At 39.1% G+C, this 21,175-nt stretch overlaps 2 protein-coding genes across 5 annotated transcripts in view; one reads left to right on the top strand and one right to left on the bottom strand.

The window, feature by feature from the left end:
• XPC (XPC complex subunit, DNA damage recognition and repair factor) overlaps window positions 1-10,993 on the bottom strand; it is a 33,488-nt gene extending 22,495 nt beyond the window's left edge. For 2 of the 4 annotated variants that reach the window (XR_014000444.1, XR_014000445.1), the window contains exons 1-4: window positions 10,808-10,910; window positions 5,518-5,713; window positions 3,961-4,079; window positions 830-953 (exon numbers count right to left, since the gene is read on the bottom strand). Coding sequence is in view for 2 of the 4 variants with exons in the window: in XM_081160685.1 (XP_081016811.1) it covers window positions 830-953; window positions 3,961-4,079; window positions 5,518-5,713; window positions 10,808-10,910 (542 nt within the window). In the remaining 2 variants the exon portion in view is untranslated. Of the gene's footprint in view, window positions 1-829; window positions 954-3,960; window positions 4,080-5,517; window positions 5,714-10,807 lie in introns of all 4 variants that reach the window. The other 2 variants (XM_081160685.1, XM_081160684.1) reach the window with 2 other exon arrangements.
• Window positions 10,994-11,042: 49 nt separating this feature from the next.
• LSM3 (LSM3 homolog, U6 small nuclear RNA and mRNA degradation associated) lies at window positions 11,043-20,816 on the top strand. The gene is made up of 4 exons (XM_081160687.1): window positions 11,043-11,217; window positions 13,665-13,775; window positions 16,161-16,256; window positions 20,085-20,816. Exons 1-4 carry the CDS (start codon window positions 11,197-11,199, stop codon window positions 20,163-20,165), a joined length of 309 nt encoding a protein of 102 aa, XP_081016813.1. The 5' UTR covers window positions 11,043-11,196; the 3' UTR covers window positions 20,166-20,816.
• The last annotated feature ends 359 nt before the right edge of the window (window positions 20,817-21,175 follow it).

The raw sequence follows: 21,175 nt of genomic DNA, 5'->3' as shown, positions 1-21,175 counted from the left end.
TTAGCTCAGGACATTCTCTACCCAGACTGACTTTGTCTTAACCTGCACCAAATCATGCCTCATGAACATCGATCAAAGCTCACCTCCTCCAGGAAGTCGTCTCTGACTCCCTGACCTTCCAACTACTGCATTTATATTCAATTAATGTACACTCATTTGTATTACACTGTTCTGATGTAAAATCTCTTTCATGTCTGTGTTCCATGCATCTTTAAGAAAACCCAATGCTTCTTGAATGACTTTTATTATCTTCCTTCAGCATGGCTAATAATGTGCCCATCATACAGTGGAATCCATTAACCAACAAACTACCAGGGGTTGTGCTCAATATTCCCAAGCCCAGAAGCTACAAAGGGAGTGGGAATATTGGGATGAAATGGGGGGGTTCTCTACCATGGTGGGGCACTGCTTCAAGTCCTGCAGAGTGATGTGGTGGGGAAAGCATGACTTATAAGTCAGCCTGACAGGGATTTAGATCTTGCCTCATCCACTTAGTGGCTGAGTGACTCCTGAAATTATAATTAACCTCTCTGAGCCTCTGGCTGCTGATTCACATACTGTCCTAAAATTAAGTAAGATAATGGACAACCTTGGCACACAGAAGTTGCTCAATACATAGGAGTTTTCTCTCTCCATCTCCTGTTCCAGCCAGGACACAAAGGGTTCTCATTCAAGTCCTAAAGGTGAGCCCAGGGTTCTCTCACCCAAGGTTCCTGAACACTTTAATACTCAGCCCTGGCCTCCTATGTGTTTCTCAGAAGTTTTTATTAAGTAGGAGCTGTTGCCAATTATATGTGACAGGAATCTAGAAGCAAGTGCTTAATCTTACCTCCTTTCTCTTGCTTTCGCCTGCTCCGGTGTTTCAATCTCTATCTCCACTGGCTTCACAGGCAGAATAGATTGAGAGAAGGCTGCATTTTCTCCCACATCACCTGGCACAGGCTCACTAAGTTCTGTCAACAGTAATTTTAAAAAATCAATAATAGTAATTATAATAACTACTGTACAGAACAAAATCAAGATTCTGCTGGGAAGCAGGAAGTGAGGAATGGATGTGAGGTGGATAATTTGCAGAGATAAACACTCCCCCTTCCATGCTCTGAATACCTAAAAAAAACCCCAAAAAAACAAAAAAAATGCCAAGCACTGCGCTAAATGTTTTATATTTATTTGTATCATTTAACCCACACAGAAACCCATAGTAGTAGTCCTGGTAGTAGAAAAGAAGGAAACTAAGCTTAAAGATATTGATTTGAATTAGATACAGACCCTTGCTATCAAGGAGCTGATGCTTGTGTGTTTTAGTAGATATTTCTTTTTTTTTTAAAGCCAAAATGAGAATAATTTTCTATCTTTTTATTACTACATAACACTTAGCACAATTTGCTTTGTATGGAGTGATGATTTAGGTGTCTTTCAGTCTTAGCTGTAAACTTGTTATGACAAGAAATGCATCTTTTTCATCTCTTTATCCCTTACACTGCTTGTAAACACTAGCTGAAATAAACTGAATTTGTTGAACTGGATCTAACTGTGAACTTCATTAGCAAAGGGCTCTTTTAAAGAAGGTTTGGGCCTAGAAGCAATAATGCCCGTTTAGCAATGAACACACCTAATGCCAAGATTTTGGTTTCTACATAACAGTCCTCGCTGAAATGAATCAGGGCTTCTTGGAGAAAAAAATGTTGATTCCAGGTCTGGAGCAAGGAAAGTATAAAGTGAGCCTGGAACATCTTGTTGTGCCAGAAACATAAATGTTCTAAAAAACTAAATGAGGTCATATCAAAAAGACACGGAGGGTAACTAGCTTAAAGGGGCTTCCACTAGCCAAATTTGGAACAATCTGAAGCTCAAAAAGTGTAATGATGATAACTGGAAATATGTGTAATTAAAAAATAAAAACCTCTAAGTCCATTGTGATACTCAGAATAAATAAATACAATTCCTGAAAGGGTGGTAAAATTAGGCACTTGCTAAATAAATACAATTCCTTTACAGATCAGTCAGTTAATAAATGTATATAAAATGACAGAATCAGATTTATTACCATTTTGTCATCCTCAATATAATAAATTTTGATCCAGTCAAGATCATTAATGCATGCTAAAACCATTAAGTAAAAAATTACTGGGGAACAAGAATCAGAGTACAACTGGAGACGGTTAATTACAAAGGGAAAATGTACCTTTATATTGGCACAATCTGGCAATACCACCTTACAGAATCAAGCTTATTATCACTAGTAGGACAACCTGACATTAAGTGTCTGTTAATGGATGTGATATGAAGTAAAAAGCATCACCTATAAAGTATTCTCGCAAAAAAAAAAAAAAAAAAAGTTTAATCTAAATTCAATCAAGTCTTTGAATTTAATTTACAATTTATAAGAAATACATGGGATACTGAAAAAACTGTACCACCACCATGAGATGTCTGATTATTTATCATACACAACCAGAACCTGAGACATTCTACAAAACAAGATGCCAGGACTCTTTAAAAAAGGCAGTGCTATGAAAAACAAAACAAAAGGTAGGTGGGGGGTTACTGTTATAGAGACAACCAACATAAGGCTTACACCTTGTATAGATCCTGGATTAGAATAAAAGGGGGGGGAACAGCTATAAAGGATATTTTTATAATAATTGGGGATTTATTTTTCATTTTATTAGGTGTGATAATGGTATTTTATAATGTAGGTGAATGTCTTATTCTTTGGAAATGCAGGGTGCAGTATTTAGAAGTGTCAGAATGTCAGTTACTCACTTTCAAATGCTTCCACAACGCATATTTACTGAAAGATATATTCAGTATAGCAAAATGTTAAAGTTAATGATCTAGATGAAGAGTATATGTACTACACCGAAAGGTCACAGGTTCATTTCCCAGTCAGGGCACACACCCAGGTTGTGGGTTTGATCCCTGGGAGGGGCCCATGAGGGAGGCAACTGATTGATGTTTCACTCTCACATGGATGTTTTTCTCTTTCTCTCCCTTCCTCTAAAATCAATAAAAGCATGTCCTGCCTAGCCAGTTTGGCTCAGTGGTTAGAATGTCCACCTGAGGACTGAAGGGTTGTAGGTTCAATTCTGGAAAAGGGCACATACCTCGGTTGCAGGCTTGATCCCTGCTCCTGGTCTGGGTGTGTGTGGGAGGCAACCAATCGACATCAACAGTTCTCTCTCTCTCTCCCCCTCCTTTCCACTCTCTCTAAAAAAAAAAAAAAAAATCAATGGAAAAAATATCCTCAGGTGAGAACTTAAAAAAAAAAAGCATGGCCTCAGGTGAGGATTTAAAAAAAAAAAGAGTATATGTACTCATTTTCAACTTTCTTGTAGGTCTGAACATTTTCAAAATAGATAGCTGGGAAAAAGTCATGCTAGGCAGCAGGATTCAGGGATGATAACATTAGCTGGTATTTATTTTTAGTATATGATACACTAGGCCCAATACACCTGCAACCCTCCCCCACAAGAATCCCAGAGCCTAGACTGTGCACTGCTCATAGTAATCATACAGTGTTTACTGAAAATTAACAATAAAAAAACACTGGTTCAGATAGGTGGTGTTACTTGCTCATACAGCTATATTAGTGGCAAAGCTGGCTCTCACCCCAGGTTTGTCACTTATATAGCTTTGTGAGCAAGTAACTCCACCTGTCTGAACCGGTGTTTTTTTACTGTATTCTTGCAAAGCCTCTGCTCTTCCTATGAGTGACAATGCCTCTCTATTTCATAATCTACTCCAGTGACAGCCAGCAAAGAAAGAGACTATACAACCTGCTCTAGTAATCCAGTGTTGAGTTTTTCATATCAAAAGCAAGTTCCTACTGCAATCTTATCTTTAGTCTTATTAGTTTCAAAAGAAAACAACAGGATTACAATCAGTGACATAACTCTAAATGGAATCAAACAGAAAAACAGGATTAGACAGTTCTGAAAACAAAGAAAGATGCCGTACCTTCTACCTCTTCCCACTCATCTTCACTTTCTTCCTCGTCATCTCCTTCGTGCCTGTCTTCGTCCACAGGAGACTCCCTCTTTGGATGGTGTGCATTCTTGCAGGCACGTGTAAGGTTTCTATGTAAACACCACAGGAAGGAAGATGAAGAAGGTGCAAACATCCCAGTATTACATTTAAACTAAATGGAATTTTAAGGACTCCTATTTATTGAAAATCTGTTGCAATTATTTAAAGATCATTTGTGAACTCTGAGTCTCATTTCCTCCATCAGCATGAGTTTCAAGTTCTCATCAAGATGTGCTCTAATTGCCCTGGATGGTATGGCTCAGTGCTTAGAGCATCGGCCCATGCACCGAAGAGTAGCAGGTTTGATCCCCAGCCCTGGATGGGAAGCATGTGGGAGGGAACCAATTGATGTGTCTTTCTCACATCAGTGTTTCTCCTCCCCCCCTAAAAAAAAAAAAAAAAAAAAAAAAATCCAATGGAGAAAAAAACATCCTCAGGTGAGGATTAACAAAAAAAAGAGAGATGTGATCTGATCAACAATTTAATACTAGATGTGCTGTCAAAACAGAAAGAACACTATAAACCTACAGCCTAGAGCTGTGTGAAGGAAAACAGTTATGTCTGGAAATGGGATAGGAAAACTAGAAGAAACACAATAATAATGTGAGTTTCAGAAGTAAAAGCTGTGATATCTGTGTATATACAGTTGGATGCCAGAAAGAAAAAGGAATTCACATTTGCTGATCCTGCTACAGGCCAACTAAGAAGATTCCCTCCACCCCCCTTTAAGAAACATGATATAAGGAGACTGAAGTTGAAGTATAGCTTCAAGATAAGTGGGAATGTGACTATATACAGGTATGTCATAAATAGCAACACAAACCTGGACACCTAGCTAGTTAAGGAGATAACTACATAGATAAGTAGCTAGCTACATACCAGTTCAAGACTAAATTGTTGCTAATGTGTAACACAGATCTTCGTCAACTTAAGATAGGGTTACTTCCCAATATACCCATCCTAAGTTGAAAAGATATTAAGTCTGTAGGTGGCTTCTGATCTGCATCTTGAAGGTGGAAGAAAACTTTTTAGGCAGCAGGAGAATATGAGCACAACTCAGAGACAACAAAGCATGAACATGCGTCAAGTGAATGACGAGATGTCCAGCTGGGCAGTAGAGTGTGCAGGAGGACACTTGTATGAGAGAAAGCTGGCATGGCAGGTAAATATTTTTAAACTGTAATATCTTTGTGTAGTAGAAAGAACACAGGACCAGGAATCAGAAGACCTAGGTCTCATCCTGTTTTTTGCCACTATCTAGCTGTGTAACCACAAATAAATCACTTTCTGCAAACTGTCATTGTTCTCACATGAAGTTTGGAAGGTAAAGTATATAATCGCTAAGATTCTTTCTAGCTCCTACTAGCAGTCTGAGCTCTATTTAGAAGAGTTTAAAGATCCAATCTTTTCCATGGATTCTAGTAACAAGCAAAAAGAACAGGTTTTATTAATCACACTTCTCTGATAGGAAAAGTCAAGACCTCTCACCTGAAATCTCCCACATCACTGAAGGCTTCATCCGTTTTAACCTTCAGGTTTTCAGATTTAACAGTCACCTTGGCAACTTTCTTTTTTGCTGGACCGCCTGCTGAGGCCCCAGGGTCATTGCAGCCCCTTTTCCTCTTTCCTTGCGAGACTTTTGAGAGCAGACTCTTCTTTGGGGGTTTCTCATCTTCAAAGACATCTAGACGGCAAGAGGAAAGGGACAACAGGAAAGGTGGATGCAGAGTGGTTTCATGGGCAGGGTCATGAAAACTCCTCTTCGGTATCCTCCCTCCAATCCACATCTCATCACCAGCTTACCACGCTACGTTTGGGCAATAACCAGCTTTCAGCCTCTTCCCACCTTCAGTATAGTCTATGCTCTTTGCTCACAGTAAAAACCATTTTCCTTTATTGGCATTTTATTCTACTCCTCCTGAGACTACAGAGAGGCCACCATATGACTCAAATAAAATCTAACTTCTAAATCTTAAATTTCTGCTTATATCCAGTAAGAAAAATACATCAGTCCACTGACTAACCCTTTGCTTATTTACTACCTGCCAAGACTATTTATTTTAGGGATAATCCATTCCTATTAAGTGAAATGTTTTGAGTTCATAAACACAACCAAGTTTTACCGTCTTATTTCGATTAATACGTATTTCTGCCATCTTTCAAAATCAAATTCTGCTCAAAACACATACTTTATGAAACTTTTCCTAGCTAACCCAAATAGCACTTGGTATATCAACCATCAGCGAGCTTAGTAGAATAAGATAGTAGTAACTATCTTCGCTTTCTTAAAATAATAATTATTTTTTGTTAAAGGTAAAAATAAAAATGTATAAGCTGTTGTTTTAGTTAAATTAGGGTATCTAAAACTACTATATATTCATATATAACTATATAATATATTAATTTTTAATGAGTAAATACCTTATAGATAACTTGACAGAAGAAAATTGTTTTTATTTTGTAAATCTATTCACGAAAATAATCTTGAATCTGAAATAAATCATTTTCTTTTGCCTTTGCCTGACTCTGCTTCAACAAATTTTGGAAAACAAAAATACTCTAGCCTGTACTGAGGTTCAAAAAGGAACTGCAATATTAACCTAAAATATCAAATGAATTCATTCCTTTCATTTATGCTTTGTCCTGATGACTCTCTTGGGGTATTTATATCCCCAAAGAATACACTTTTGCATGGGAAGAAGGCTCCCTTTTGATCTAAATAAAGTCATAATTTGAATAAATTTCACATTATAAGGGCATCTGTTTTAATGCTAGATAAAAATCACTGCTTCAGTTCTGTTTCTTTCAAATGTTTTATAGGAATTTATGCATTCCAATGGTTTAAACATTCCAATGGAAACACAAAATATTTAAAAATTAGTTATTTAGAATCTAGAAACAGATTTTTTATTCCAAGGCCAGAAAATGCTTAAAGGTTTATAACTTGACAGTTTGAATAGGATACCCTTAAAAATCAGGACTTCTGTAGCTTACAAAGATCTTTAGCCCTCTATTAATAGGCAAAGATGCAAAATACTTCATTTTTAATGATCTAAAAATACAGGTGGGAGAATACTTTAGAGGCACTGTTTCTTTCTCACCAAATTTATTTGGTTGGTTAAAAGGCACAGTGTATATTTTTGTGCTTTGAAGAGAAAGGTAAAAGAGTTAAGGGGGGGGGGGTTGAAACTGAATAAAAAAATGTTCGTAGTATTATTCATAATATCAGAAAAGTTTTAAAATCCAAATGTTCAACCATGAGATCATCATTAATTCCAGTATAGTAACACAATGAAATACAATTCAATCATCTTTTAAGACAAAGGAAAATGATCTAGGATAAAATGTTAAGCATGAAAAGTTGTTTTCACAGTATGGTTTCTACTATACTGTAACACAGTATAGTAGACTAGAAGGAAATATACCATTATTTAGTGGTGGTGATTTCTGCATGGTAGAAATACAGATGATTTTTTGTTTATTTTTTGCTGCTTTTTTTTTTTTTTGGTCCCAGAGAATCTAGAGGATATTTTCCAGAACTTCTAGGGCAATCTAATATGGATAACTAGTCCCCTTGAGCTCAATGTGGTTATTTCAGCAGGACAGGAATTACCGTGGTTTGCTTGGCCATCTATTGAGATTTAGTAAGAACACCTGCTTAAACCTGCCAGCAGGATCTCATAGTGCTTAGAATAAAATACAAACCCCTTAGCTTGGTCTCCAAACTAAGGGCTCTGCCCATCTGTCACCTCAATTGCTGCCACTCACCCCCCTCACTCACGGTTCCAGCTAACTGACCAAGCTCATTTCCTCCTAAGACTCTTTAAACATTCCCTCTGCCTGGATCTCTTTCCCCCCAGAACTTCTTATGAATAGCTTTTTCAGGACATTCACTAACTGTCTCAAAATATCACATCCTCACAGAAGTCTTCCCTGACCACTGGTTCTGACTTAGCTGCTTCTTCCCCAGCCTTATGCCAGTTTTATGAGAGTAACCCGTTTTACGTTCTTCATAGCTCTTATCACCATGTGAATTTATTTTTAACTTCTTATTGTCTGTTCTACCTATCCCTCCCAAAAGATTATAAGCATCACGTGAGCAAGAACCTTGCCAGTCATGTTCATTTCTATAATTTTACTGCATGTACTAAGTTGCTGTTAAAACCTACACTATTATTAGAAACAACAGTCACCAAATTAGTGTCACCTGCAGCCCAAAACACACCTGCTCCTCCACGCAACCAGAGCAAAGATTCTAGCTCTTCAGATCCTGAAAGATGCTTTGGGAACTTATAGCTAGCTCCTCTGGCTAACAGAGTTTGAGTTAAGCTTCTGTGCATCCTTACCTACATTTAGACTAAACTGATATGAGCTAGCCCAACCGACTATCTAACATGAAACATGCCAGGAACTTTATGTGCTAGCTCACTGAAGAATCACAACCACCCTGCAAGGCAGTATTGTTTCACAGACCAGGTTCAAATAGGTAAGTTATTTGTCCAAAATAATTTACCCAAGTGCATATAACAAATGAGTATTGGAGCTATACCAAGATGGAACCTAGGTGAAGTATTTAGCTGGAAGAAATGTTACCCAGGCAGGGTATTTCCATTAGATTAAAACTTTACTTTTGGAAATGTCACATATTCAGAACATGTTCCCTTTGACTAGAATACCAACCCCCTCTCAGAGCCTTTTTAAAAAAATATATATATCTTCATTGATTTCAGAGAGAGGAAGGGGGGGAGGGAGGGAGAGAGAGAGAGAAACATCAACGATGAGAGAGCTGTCATTGATTGGCTGCCTCCTGCACGCCCCTGATAGGGGATAGAGCCTGCAACCGCAACCGGGACATGTGCCCTGACCGGGAATCAAACCATGATCTCCTGGATCCTAGGTCGATGCTCAACCGCTGAGCTATGCCCGGCAGGGCTCTCACAGCCTTTTGCTGAAATATTACCTATCTTTAAAATCACAGATCAAACAACTCCTTCAGAGAGCATTTCTCAGTATCTTTGGTCAAACTTGATTACTCCTTCGGAAGCCACAATGCCCTGTACCTTCTCCCATGATATCGCACTCTGCCCTGGATATTTTTTGTAAATGTCAACACTGCTATACTCTAAGCTCCCCCAAGAAATCTCGATCTCCCATGTCACCTAGCTTGTGTACACCAGACAGCTGATACTCAGAAAATATTCAAATGTTATCTCAATGAGTAAATGAATTAAATGGAACTCATAGTATTAATTGTGAAGTAAATCACCTTTTTAAGTTTAGAAACTGTTAGCATTTGACTATTTCCTAATAGATGAAGAACTTAACAATATACACAGAATTGCAAAATTGTTGAATCTTGTGTTATAGGAGCCCCTGATGGTTATGTAGTCTAATCTATTACCCAGTTTTCTCAGGAATCCCTCTACAGAGTGCATTTTGCAATTATTAAACATATTTATTGAGCACTTAGTATATGTGGGGAAGACAAGAGGATACAGTAAAAATAAAAAAAAGATGCTTTCCTGAAGGTTAAATTTTAGTGAGATGGGTAATAAAAAAGAAAGCAAATAAATTAACAACATCATTAGAGATTGTGACTGAGGCTGTGAAGGCCTCTGTGATAGGGAGTACCTGGTGAAGGGCACTTTAGGGTACTCAAGAAGTGTCCAAGTTGAGACCTGAAGGAGTAGAAGAATCAGCCATGGCAAGAGCCGTGGAAGAACATTCTAGGCAGAAGGAACATCAAACACAAAGGTTCTAGGTAAGAAATAACATGGCGTGTTTGAAACAGAAAGGCCATTAAGGAGAGTATCTGTCAAAGAAAATGGGTAGGAGACAACAGGAGAGGTAATAACAGCAGTAGGGTTTTGTAAGCTATGATGAGGAATTTGGATTTTCCGCCAAGAGCAATGGGAAGCCACAAAGGGTCTGAAGTAGGAGCATGTTATTATGACGATTTTTTAAAAAAAGATCACTTGGGCGATCTCTTGCAGGAGGAGGAAGGGAAGTAGGGAGACCAGGAGAGCAGCAACTGCAGTCGTTCACCTGAAAAGTGATGGCTTGGGCAGGGGCTGTGGCCATGGAAATAAAGAGAAGTGGAGAGATCTGAGATATAGCTCTGAGGCTGAACTGACTGGACTTGCTGACGGATTGGATGTTTGCGTTTAAGAAAAAGAAGGTGTTTGACGTAACTAGTGGGTGAAGGTATTGAGGTGGGAAAAAGTGGGGAAGAGACAAGTTGAAAGAAGAAAACCAAGAGTTTTGTTTTGTCCATGACAAACATAAGAAGCCTATTTGATATCACTGTGAAGTCAGGCTGGATCCAAATCTGGAGCTCTGGGGTGAGATTTAGCTGACGGTATTGTTCTGGGAGTCAGCACACCTCCGCACTCTATGTCCTGGACCACCGTCTTCGGGGACACAAAATAACTGCAAGGCCTTTTGCCTATTCAGCCCTTTGATCTACCAAGAGGCTGGACTTTATCCTGTAAGCAAACAGGGAGCAAAAAAGAGACTACGCAGGGGAACGCGTGGTCAGGTTGAGTTTCAGGGGAACCGCTCAGAACGCATCACTCCTCGAGAGAAGACAAAGGCGGAGCGACATCGGGGAGGACCCGGGAAGCAAGCAGCGCGACCGCCTGCCTCACGGTAACGTCGTCCGCTCAGCGCCCTCCGCCCTCCACCTCCAGGGGGCCGGCCAACCCGCTCCCCACAACCGGGCCTGTTTCCGGATCTTCATCAGCATCTCCCTCTAAGCCTAGCGTGGCCTCGCTCTCACCTGCTTCCTTCTCCTCAGGCCGGGCTGTACCCTCGCCCTTGGCTTTCTGGCCACATGGTTTGCGTCCCCGAGGCTCCCTGCGAGCCACCCGCTTCCGAGCCATCTAGCCCAGACCAGTCTAGCTTCGCTAGTGACGCACCAGACCGCGGGGACCCGCACGAGCTCCGCTACGCCCCAAGGCGGGACGAGGCGGGACCACGCCCCTGCCTTTTATAGACCAACCGTAGGCCCCAAGGTGAAGCTCCGCCTCAAAGACCCGCGCGCACTGTGGGAAGCAAGGAGGGGCAAAACACGTTTCTACTTCCGGTGCATTCTGTTCTCGCGTTTCTAGAGCCTGGAAAGGCTGGAGTGATATCGCGAGAGGCGGGAAAGGGCGCACGGTTTGAAACATGGCGGACGACGTGGACCAGGTAAGTGTCTTCTAAAGCGCTCGCTCCAGAGCGGCTTTCCCCCGCCCAGCTTTGCGTACCAGAGCTGCTTTTTCCAAGGCAACAGGAAGATAGCCTATTCTGCCGCGTCTTTCCGGGTGGTCACGGGCTTGAATTTTGCCTTAGGCCCTTGTCAGAAGTCTACCGGAAAACTAGTTACTCCGCTCTCTCATTTCCTGTCTCTCAGTCTCACTTTTATCTATGGAATGGGAATAATTATCCTTGCCTGCTTCACAGAAATGTAGGGATTCCGATAGAAAGCGTGATAGTAAAGTTAAGGATTTTTATCGTTACTGAGCTCAACAATTAGTACTCATTCAACAAGTACTTCGGGAACGTCAGCTTTGTGTGGTTACACCGGCGTTGACATACACGGTCACTGTCCTCACTTGGAGCTTGTATTGTGGGGGAGGACAGTTAGAAAGTAAACATAGATATGTGTGATACATAGGAACTGTGATGTGGTAGGAAGCAAGGAGCTGGTATGGAGAAGAACTGGTATCTTACAGGCTTTCTCACCTGCTCTTCCTTCTTCCCCAAACACTCTTCCTCAGGTATCCTTGTGAATCAGGCCTCAACTTTTACCGAGGTCTCACCTCTCATCAAAGAGGCCACCTACATAAAAGAGCACTCTCCCCAGTTTTTTTTCCTTCTTCATAGCATGTTATTTGTTCAAATTAAGTATAAACTTTGTTTAATGTCTGTCTCCACCCCTGCCTACCCCAGTGTGAATTTCTTAAGAGCAGGAGTTTTGTTTTGCTCACTATTCTGTGCTCTGGGTTTAGAACAGTGCTGGAAACACTCAACACATTGATTGAATGAATGAATTGGATGATCAGGGAGGCCTCTTTGAAAAGGCAATATTTAAAGCTACAGGATGAGAAGGGTAGACAGTGGACATCCCAGAGTGAGGCTAAGTAGGCCTCTGTCATGTGTATATGCTTATAGTATTATAATTATTTATATGCCTCTCTTAACTAGAATGAGCTCCTTGAGGACAGGGACTGACTTTTGTATCATTGCAATCTAGTTGGGTAGCTGGTTCTAAACAAACACCTGTTGAACTAGAGATGATGAGCAATTGAGCTCAGGATTTTCTTCTTTCCTCATCTAGCCTTTTTATGCTCCAGAGCCTGTAATGTTCAGTCACCTTCCTCCGCTGGCCTCATGTACTAACTGAAGGAGCTCTCCTTGAACAATTTTATGAACTCCCCTGGCTTCAACCATCCCTTCCATATGGATGACCCCAAGTCATCCTGGCCCTGGTTTCTGAGACCTGTTTCCAATGGTTCTTTAATAAAAACAGTGACAAGCATTTATAAGTACTTTCTGTTTGCTAGATACTATTTTAAATACATTAGCTAAATTTTTAAAAAATATGTTTTTATTAACTTTAGAGATAGAGGGAGAGAGAAAAACATTGATGAGAGGAAGAAAACATTGATCAGCTGCCTTCTGCATGCACCCAACTGGGGATTAAACCCCCAACCTGGGCTTGTGCCCTGACTGGGAATCGAACAGGAGGACTCTCAACCAACTGAGCCACACTGGCCAGGGCTATACATAGTTAATTTAATCCTCATAAGAATCATGAAGATTGTGGCTTCCTCATTTTATAGACAAGGAAACAGAATTAGAGATGGCATAATTTTCCCCCCAAATTTTTATTTATTGAGAGAGAGAGAGAAACATCAATTTGTTCCACTTATTATTGTATGTGCCCTGACCGGAGATCGAATCTGCAACCTTGGCATATCCGGATGACACTCCAACCAGCAGAACACCCAGCCAGGGCCGAGATTGCATAATTTTTAGTCTCAATTCATAAGTGTCAGAGTCAGGAGTTGAACCCATACTGCCTGACTCCAAAGCTAGCGCTTTCAGGCAGTATTCTATACTGCCTGCTGAATGTATTATTTTTATTGGCCATTAGGCATCCTAAAGTCAGCCTGCCCTGTACTGAACTTATAATCTTCCCTCAAACCTTCATCTCTGCTTAGCATCCTGACTAGTGTGCAGTAGTTATTAAGTGAATGTTTTTCAAATTACTAAATGATATTTGAGATAAGGCTAACATCCCTGAGAGTGACTCCTTATACCCTGAAATTGGGTCAGGCAGTTTGGATTTTGAAGGAAACAGTGTACAGTTGTGATTATATTGCTGTATAACTCCTTCCTGTGTATGGATGTTTCAGACCTCATTTGGATAGCATTTACTTTGTGCCAGGGACTGTTCTAACCCTTCATGTATGTCATGTAAACCTCACAATAACGGTATTAGGTAGGCACTATTGTTATCCACATTTTACAAATTATGAGACTAAGACATAGAGGAGTTAAGTTATTTGCCCACATTACTCAGCATAGCATTGATTTGAGCTCTACATTCTCTCTGGTAATTATATTACTAAGCCTGTTTCTTTTATCAGCAACAAACTACCAACACTGTAGAAGAGCCCCTGGATCTTATCAGGCTCAGCCTGGATGAGCGAATTTATGTGAAAATGAGAAATGACAGAGAGCTTCGAGGTAGATTACATGTAAGTAAATTTATTAATTTACCTTGAAATCAGATTATTTCCTTTCCATCACTCCCTACCCTGACCCCTTGAAATGTAAAAACTGTCCACTATAGAACAGCCTTTTGAATGTAGAGGAGAACAAGGTGGAAGGTCACCCATATTTCTATAAGTCAAATACAACTATATTTTATTCATATTTTTAACATTTTTTCTCTTAACAGAAATGATGTGTTTATTAAAGAACATGTTTATTTCTTTCCTTTTTCCCCCTTCTGTTTATTTGCAAATAATATTTCTCCATTCTTATTTAAATAAATTACTGACATACATAAATTTGTGAAAAAAATTAACACAGAAATACATAGAGTAAAAGGTGAAATCTTATTTCTTCTATTGTTAACCACTGTTAAAAAATTGGGTCTATAGTCTTTCAGATCTTTTCATGTATATATATATCAATCCAAATGTATATATTTGCTCTATATATACTACCTCTAAAAAAATAAATGGGATCTTGCTCTACATATTTTATAGTATCTTTCTATTTCACTTAATTTTTCTTGGAAATCATTGATCATGGGTGCATATAAATCCTTTATTGTTTTTAATGAATACATGGAATTCTTTATATGGTAATAGTGATGTTTAGATTGTTTTCCATTTTTTGCTCCTATAAATAATGCTGCAGTAAACATTTTTGTACAAGTGTTTGTGTGTATATGCAAATGAAGTGGTCCCATTTATTCATAAAGAGAGTAACTGAAGGTTTTCCTCTTCTTGATAATGTGTTGCTTTTCAGAGCATGTTATTTTTACTGCCATTCTACCCTAAAGTGATTAAAAATAGCTAAAATTTATTGAGCATAAATTGTGCTAAGTGTTTTGTATATAATACATAGCTCATTTAATCTTTATAACAACCTTTTGAGGGTAGATACTAAACACCCCTGTTTTGTAGTTGAAGAAACTCAGGCTCAGAAAATTGAAGTTACTTGCATAAGGTGGTAACAGCCAGAAAGGGAGGGCAAGAATATGAACCCAGGCAATTTGACTTCAGCCTCACTCTTAAGTGCTATGATTCTACCTCCCATAAAACCTAAAGGTAAAGAACCTGCTGTTCCTGGAAAGGAAGTAGGAGCCTAGGGAGACAGTAGTCTTAATATACAGCTAGCCTTAAGGAAAGAACCCAGGAAATGAAATAGTGGCAACTTTGCCAAGAAAAACGGAATTGAGCTTAATCACATGGGCCAGTGGGTGGCACATGGAGAGTCACCCTGGGACAGACATGTTGCCTTAACTCTTGGAAGCTTCTTCAGTTCCCTATGTAGATTGGATTGTCTCTATACTGAATGGCCTCCAACCTTTTGTTTGTTTTCTGGCCTTAATCTATGGATTTTTTGCTCTTGTTAGTGTGCTCTGCCTAGCAGTTCCCCATGTGGCTCATAGGCTACTTTTATTTTGAAATGAGCTGGTGAACCATTTAATGCTTTGTTAAAAGTAAGCATAAATGGGTTGTGAATAAGGCCCCTGGAGGTTCACCTTTTAGTAAAATGCATGAGCTTTGGAGCTTGGATTGAGGACATCCTGAATATCTGAGTTGCACCATTTATTGATTGAGCCCACAGGTGCCAAACACAGTTAAATCCTGGCTAGGTTATAAATGGGCAGGGTGTTGCTTTATTTACATTACCTTACGGTATTTAGTTTAGGACAGGAAGATTGAATGATAGCTTCTTATGCCTTTAGGAGATTGTAATGCCATCATCTTAGCAATTACACAAAGAATTTTATTTCCTTTACTATGTGCTTTTTGTCACACTGTTACAGATGGAATTGAAAGAAGTCGACTGAAAAGTAATGAATTTGCTGTTTTTCATAATTATTGTAAATGATGTCAGTGCCTTGCATAACAAGTAGGGTGAACACTCTAATTTCAAGTTATCTTGAGTAAATTGATTTTTGGCCATTTAAACAGTTTTATGGTTTTTAAAAATAGGTTTTTATTGATTTCAGAGAGAAGGGGAGGGAGAGAGAGAGAAACATCAATGATGAGAGTCGTTGATTTTCTGCCTCCTGCACGCGCCCTATTTGGGGGTAGAGTCCACAACCTGGGCATGTGTCCTGACCGGGAATCGAACCTGACGTCCTCTTTCATGGGTTGACGCTCAACCACTGAGCCACACCATCCAGGCAGTTTTGTACTTTTTATCAGGTCAATTCAGTTATTGTTGGAAATAATTTGTGAAGAAACAGTATATTTTATACAGCTAGATTTTTATTTGTCTGTAGTAGTTTGTGGCATAAGTATTGTGTGTTACTTGTAATTGAGCCATTTACATATTGTAAGCCCTGTTCATTGTTTCTTAACTATTAAGTTTCTTGGTTCCTCACCCTCCCACTTCAGGCTTATGATCAACATTTAAATATGATATTGGGAGATGTGGAAGAAACTGTGACTACTATAGAAATTGATGAAGAAACATACGAAGAGATATATAAAGTAAGTCATGCAATTCTAATCATTGCTTTTAAAATGCTAATTGTTCTTAACATCCAACAGCTTTACACTTGTTTATGGAAAGTCTGTCATGTTTTGACACCTACTCATGGACTCAGAGTATAGCAATTAAAAGCAAAGTCTTTGGGGTCAAACAGACCTGTTTTCCAGCACTGGCTTCGCCACTACCTACCTGGGGTACATTGGGCAAGGGAAGTAATTTTGCAGGCTTAATTTCCTCATTGGTAAGCAGGAATACTACCACTCACCTTATACGGTTGCCAGGGTGGTCATGATGGCAGGGCCTCAGAGATAAAACTAGGAACCTAACCTTGTAAGACATCTGGAGCAAATAAAAGCTCCAAATGTTATCAAAATATAACAGCCATAATCATCTCTGCTCAGAACAGAGATGATCTCATCAGTAGAACCTTTTCATATTAGGTGGTATATTTACTAGGTATTTAATTTTAACTTAGCCACCTGTCCAAATTTCATATTGGACAGAGTAACTCTAGACCAACTCCCCCATATGGAAGTAATTCTTCTCTCTTTACAGACTTTCCCATTCAGAAGTAATTCTTTCTTTATGATCCCGTAATATATATATGTGCGCACACACACATATATATATCACTAATACTTAACACATACCATATTTTTTTCTTACCCACTTTAAATTCCTTCCACTTTAATTTAACTTTTTGAGTAGATAATAGATTCACACAGTTTAAAAGTCACTAAACATCGCCCGCCGGGCGTGGCTCAGTGGTTGAGCGTCGACCTGGAATCCAGGTGATCAGGGTTCAATTCCCGTTCAGGGCACATGCCCGGGTTGCGGGCTCAATCAATGACTCTCATCATTGATGTTTCTATCTCTCTCTCTCCCTCTCCTTTCCTCTCTCTGAAATCAATAAAGATATATTTTAAAAAAAAAGTCACTAAACATGAAAAGTAATGTAATAAAATGTCTTCCACCTCATCCTCTTTTTATCTTCTTTCCACCCTCATCCCCAGACATAATCATTATTAAACTGGTTTCTGCAGGATCCTCCCCAGTACCTTTATGCATATGCTAATGATAATTATTCTCCCTCCCCTGATTTTGTTTTTTCTTTAAATAGATAACATTATGCATGTTGTTGCACATCTTGCTCTTTTAGCTTCATATATCTCAGAGCTTTTTCCATTTTCATGTATAGCTTCTTTATAGTTTTGGTTTTAGTTTTTACGGTACTCCATTGTATAGATGTACCATAAGTTATTTAACTGTTTTCCTATTGATGGACAGGTAGCCATTTCCACTCTTCTGCTAATACATATCCTGACGTGAATAATTTTATTTTTTGCTTATATGTAATTATTCTTGTAGGATAAATTCATTCTTTGCCTACTTTCATTTCTAGAATGGGGTTTGTAGGAGGACAGGTCTGTGTTTTATTCACCCCTGTGTCTATCGTAGTACCTGATACATAATGGAAAGAACACACACCACCCCTATATATGATAGGTGGCAAGGTTTGGATCTGCAGTCCTTGGCAGTGAAATAAAATATTCTGTTTGAAACTAATTGATTCAACCTAAGACTAAATCTAAAGTCCACTCATGTAAATGTATGCATGTATGTATATGTATATTCTGGGTGAAATTCACCGCTATCACTACAAAATCCATTACATTTTTCTCATACTGATTTTATAGAATTATTTTTTTACCTAGAAAATACAAGTTCACACACCGGACCCCTTTTTTAGAATTATTTGTCCATAGCCTGGTCTCCTAGATAGATGATATAAACAGATAGCTCAGTGTGGGTAACTCATACTAGTGTAGTTGAAAGTTTACCCTTATAGATATGTTGGCTAGACTATGGTAACAAATACTCACCAAACATGTGATAGCACAATTGAAATAGTTTCCTTTTTTTTTAATCCTCATCTGAGGATAAGGTTTTTTATTGATTTTAGAGAAAGGTTTGAGAAACATCAATCGGTTGCCTCTCATACTCACCCCTACCGAGGATCAAACCCACCACCTAGGTATGTGCCCTGACTGGGAATCGAACCCACAACCTTTTGTTGTACAAGATGATGCTCCAGCAAACTGAGCCACCTGGCCAGGGCTTGAAGTTGTTTATTTTTCTTCTTTAAATTTTTTATTTTATTTAGAGAGAGGGAAACATCTATCTGAGAGTGAAATGTTGATGATGGGCTGCCTCCTGCACACCGCCTACTAGGGATCTGGCCCCACAACCCGGGCATGTGCCCTTGACTGGGAATCAAACCTGCATCTCCTGGTGTACGGGACAATGCCTAACCAACTGAGCCACACTGCCCAGGGCAGGATATGGTTTCTTCGGCAGTGCAATTTTTTTAAAAATTAGGAATTCATATGTTTCCAATCTGTTACTTCCAATCAATTCTGTGAGCCAGTATCCCCAGTTAATGTTCTTTCCTAGACAAAGCTTATAGATGCCTTTATTTTTTTAATTACTTACTTATTTTTTAATCTTCATCTGACAATATTTTTTCCATTGCCTTTTCAGAGAGAGTGTTAGGAAGGGAGGAAGAGGGAGAGAGAAACATTGATGTGAGAGAGACAAATTGGTTGCCCCCTGCACGCGTCCGAAGTGGGGATGGGGAGCAAACCCGCAACCCAGGGATGTGCCCTTGACCAGGAATCGAACTGGTGACCCTTGGTGTGCAGGCCTACACTAACCACTGAGCCACACCGGCCAGGGTGATGCTTTTATTTCCTTCTCAACTGTATTCCTGTCCCTATTAATTTTCACTACTTCGAGGCTATTTGCTCAAGTGAGTTTGGGTGGCAATACCCTTAATCTGATCTTTATCTCCAGGCTGTTTGTTTAACTGAGTTTTCCTGGGCTTTGCTCATCAAACCTTTTTTTCCTACTTAAGTCTACAGTTTGGGGTCTAAAAACAATTGGCTTTTCTAACCCTTTGAATCCTATTTCATGTAATCTCTGCTTGATGAGCTGTTTCCTGAGCTCATCATTTTCTTATACTCCTTGCCGAGTGCAGGAGTTTAACAGCAACACCTACCAACATTTGACTTTTCCAATCTCTTCCCCAGAACCTACAGGTTTGGAAGGTCCTTGGGCTACTTTCCAAGTTATTGCAGGCAGTTTTACCATGTGTTTGCCAAGGCATAAGAGGATTTCAAACAGTTCATGTTTCATTATTGCCTAAGGCTTGACATCTAGGCTAACACCCCAAGGTATCCATTTCATATGTATGAATGCAATAGCAACTTGTAATGACTCAGCACAATAGAACTTTATTTCTCCCCACAACCAGCCTGAGTGGGGTTTTAGGTCAACACAATAGCTTTCTTCCAGATGCTCAGTCAGGGGCCCAGGCTTCCTCTATCTTAGGGTTCTGCCATTCCATGGATTCTCTACCAGTGGGAGGAAGACCATAGAGGGAAATTTATGGGAGATTTATGGATCACTCAGTCACTTCTGTTTACTTTTCATGGTTAAAACTCAATCTCATGGCTATATCTGGTTGCAAGGGAGTGTGAGATATTGTCTGGCTGTGTACCAGAAGAGGAGAATGGATATTGCTGGATAGTCCAGTCTCTGCCCTAGTTACTGATACTCAGGAAAAATAAACAGTTAAAAGACTGTTTTTTTTTGTGCTACAAAGGTAAGTGATCAGGTTTTTTAATCAATTCGTTTGTGTTATAGTGAATCTGTGTTTGGTTTTTTGTTTTCAAATTTCTCTCATGAAACAACAACAACAAATAAACAATACTACTACATATTTGTATAAATGTGTTATGTTTGTTTTTGTTTTTTTTTTCTTCCAGTCAACAAAACGGAATATTCCAATGCTTTTTGTCCGGGGAGATGGTGTTGTGCTAGTTGCCCCTCCATTGAGAGTTGGCTGAAACACAGAATTTTCCTGTGTGGAAATTAGGAGACTTTATATGATTGCGTCTTCAAAAGTAGAAGATATTCAAAAGAGAAACGTGCGTAATTTTTGATATTAAGAAGTGACCAAGGATTCTTCCACTCCTGAATTGAGTTGATTTGAACATAACTCACAAATTCTTAAAAATGGAATTTTTATTTTTCTCCTACCCTTCCAATAAATATGATTACCATGATACAACCCTCTTTTTTTAGGAGTTGATTTGCTCCATTGATTTTTTTCAGATCATTTCTGATTTTTTTAATTTAAATTAAATTCGATGCTTTCTTTTTGATTTTTTTTAATGCCGTCTCCTGTCTTGTGAATTCTTTAAAGGAAGCACATGTCTTACATTCATTGTATTTGTACACATGTAGTGCATCGACCGTGTTTGAGGCACCAGGCTGAGTACTGTCAATATGCTTCTTTTCCTCGAGTCTTCTGAGAAGGCAGTTGTTTAAACCAATAATTGCAGGACAGTGAGATTAGTGCTGACATAGTAATGCATATATAGGATGCCATAAGACAAAGAAGAGCACCCAAATCAGAAGGGAGGAGGGAGTGGGGGAAGTGATGTGTCATTGTAAACATTAACATTGCAGTGAAGGATGAAGCATGATATCTGTTACTTCTGTCTGGCCTGATTTATTTCTAGGGTTAATCTTCAGTGGTTATATACCTGTGTGGTTCAGCTTGGTCATATCTACCAATAGTACACATAGTTAATACTCAAAGAAACCATTTTTCCATTCTTGGATCATAGCCCATTAATGATGAGAGGACTAAAACAACCTATCTCAGTGGGACAATAAAACAAAGTGGTAAAAAGCAAAGCTGTTTTTATTTCTAGCTTCAGTCGGTCAGCACTTAATGCTTGAAAGATAAAGGGGAAAGTAAATGTATGTTACAATTTCTAAAACTATTAAGACAGGGTTTAGAACCTGACATCCTTCATTAAGTAGGTTGTACCATTTGGAAATAGAAAAT

The sequence above is a fragment of the Miniopterus schreibersii genome (assembly GCF_964146895.1).
Source record: "Miniopterus schreibersii genome assembly, chromosome: 15".
Classification (NCBI taxonomy): Eukaryota; Metazoa; Chordata; class Mammalia; order Chiroptera; family Miniopteridae; genus Miniopterus; species Miniopterus schreibersii.
Note: the sequence above shows the minus strand (reverse complement) of the source record. Positions and strands in the feature narration are given on the sequence as shown.

Coding starts and splice junctions, on each gene's coding strand:
- LSM3 (XM_081160687.1), top strand. CDS start 11,197: ATGGCGGACGACGTGGACCAG. Junction 13,776..16,160: donor AGCTTCGAGGTAGATTACAT/GTAAGTAAATTT, acceptor CTCCCACTTCAG/GCTTATGATCAACATTTAAA. Junction 16,257..20,084: donor CATACGAAGAGATATATAAA/GTAAGTCATGCA, acceptor TTTTTCTTCCAG/TCAACAAAACGGAATATTCC.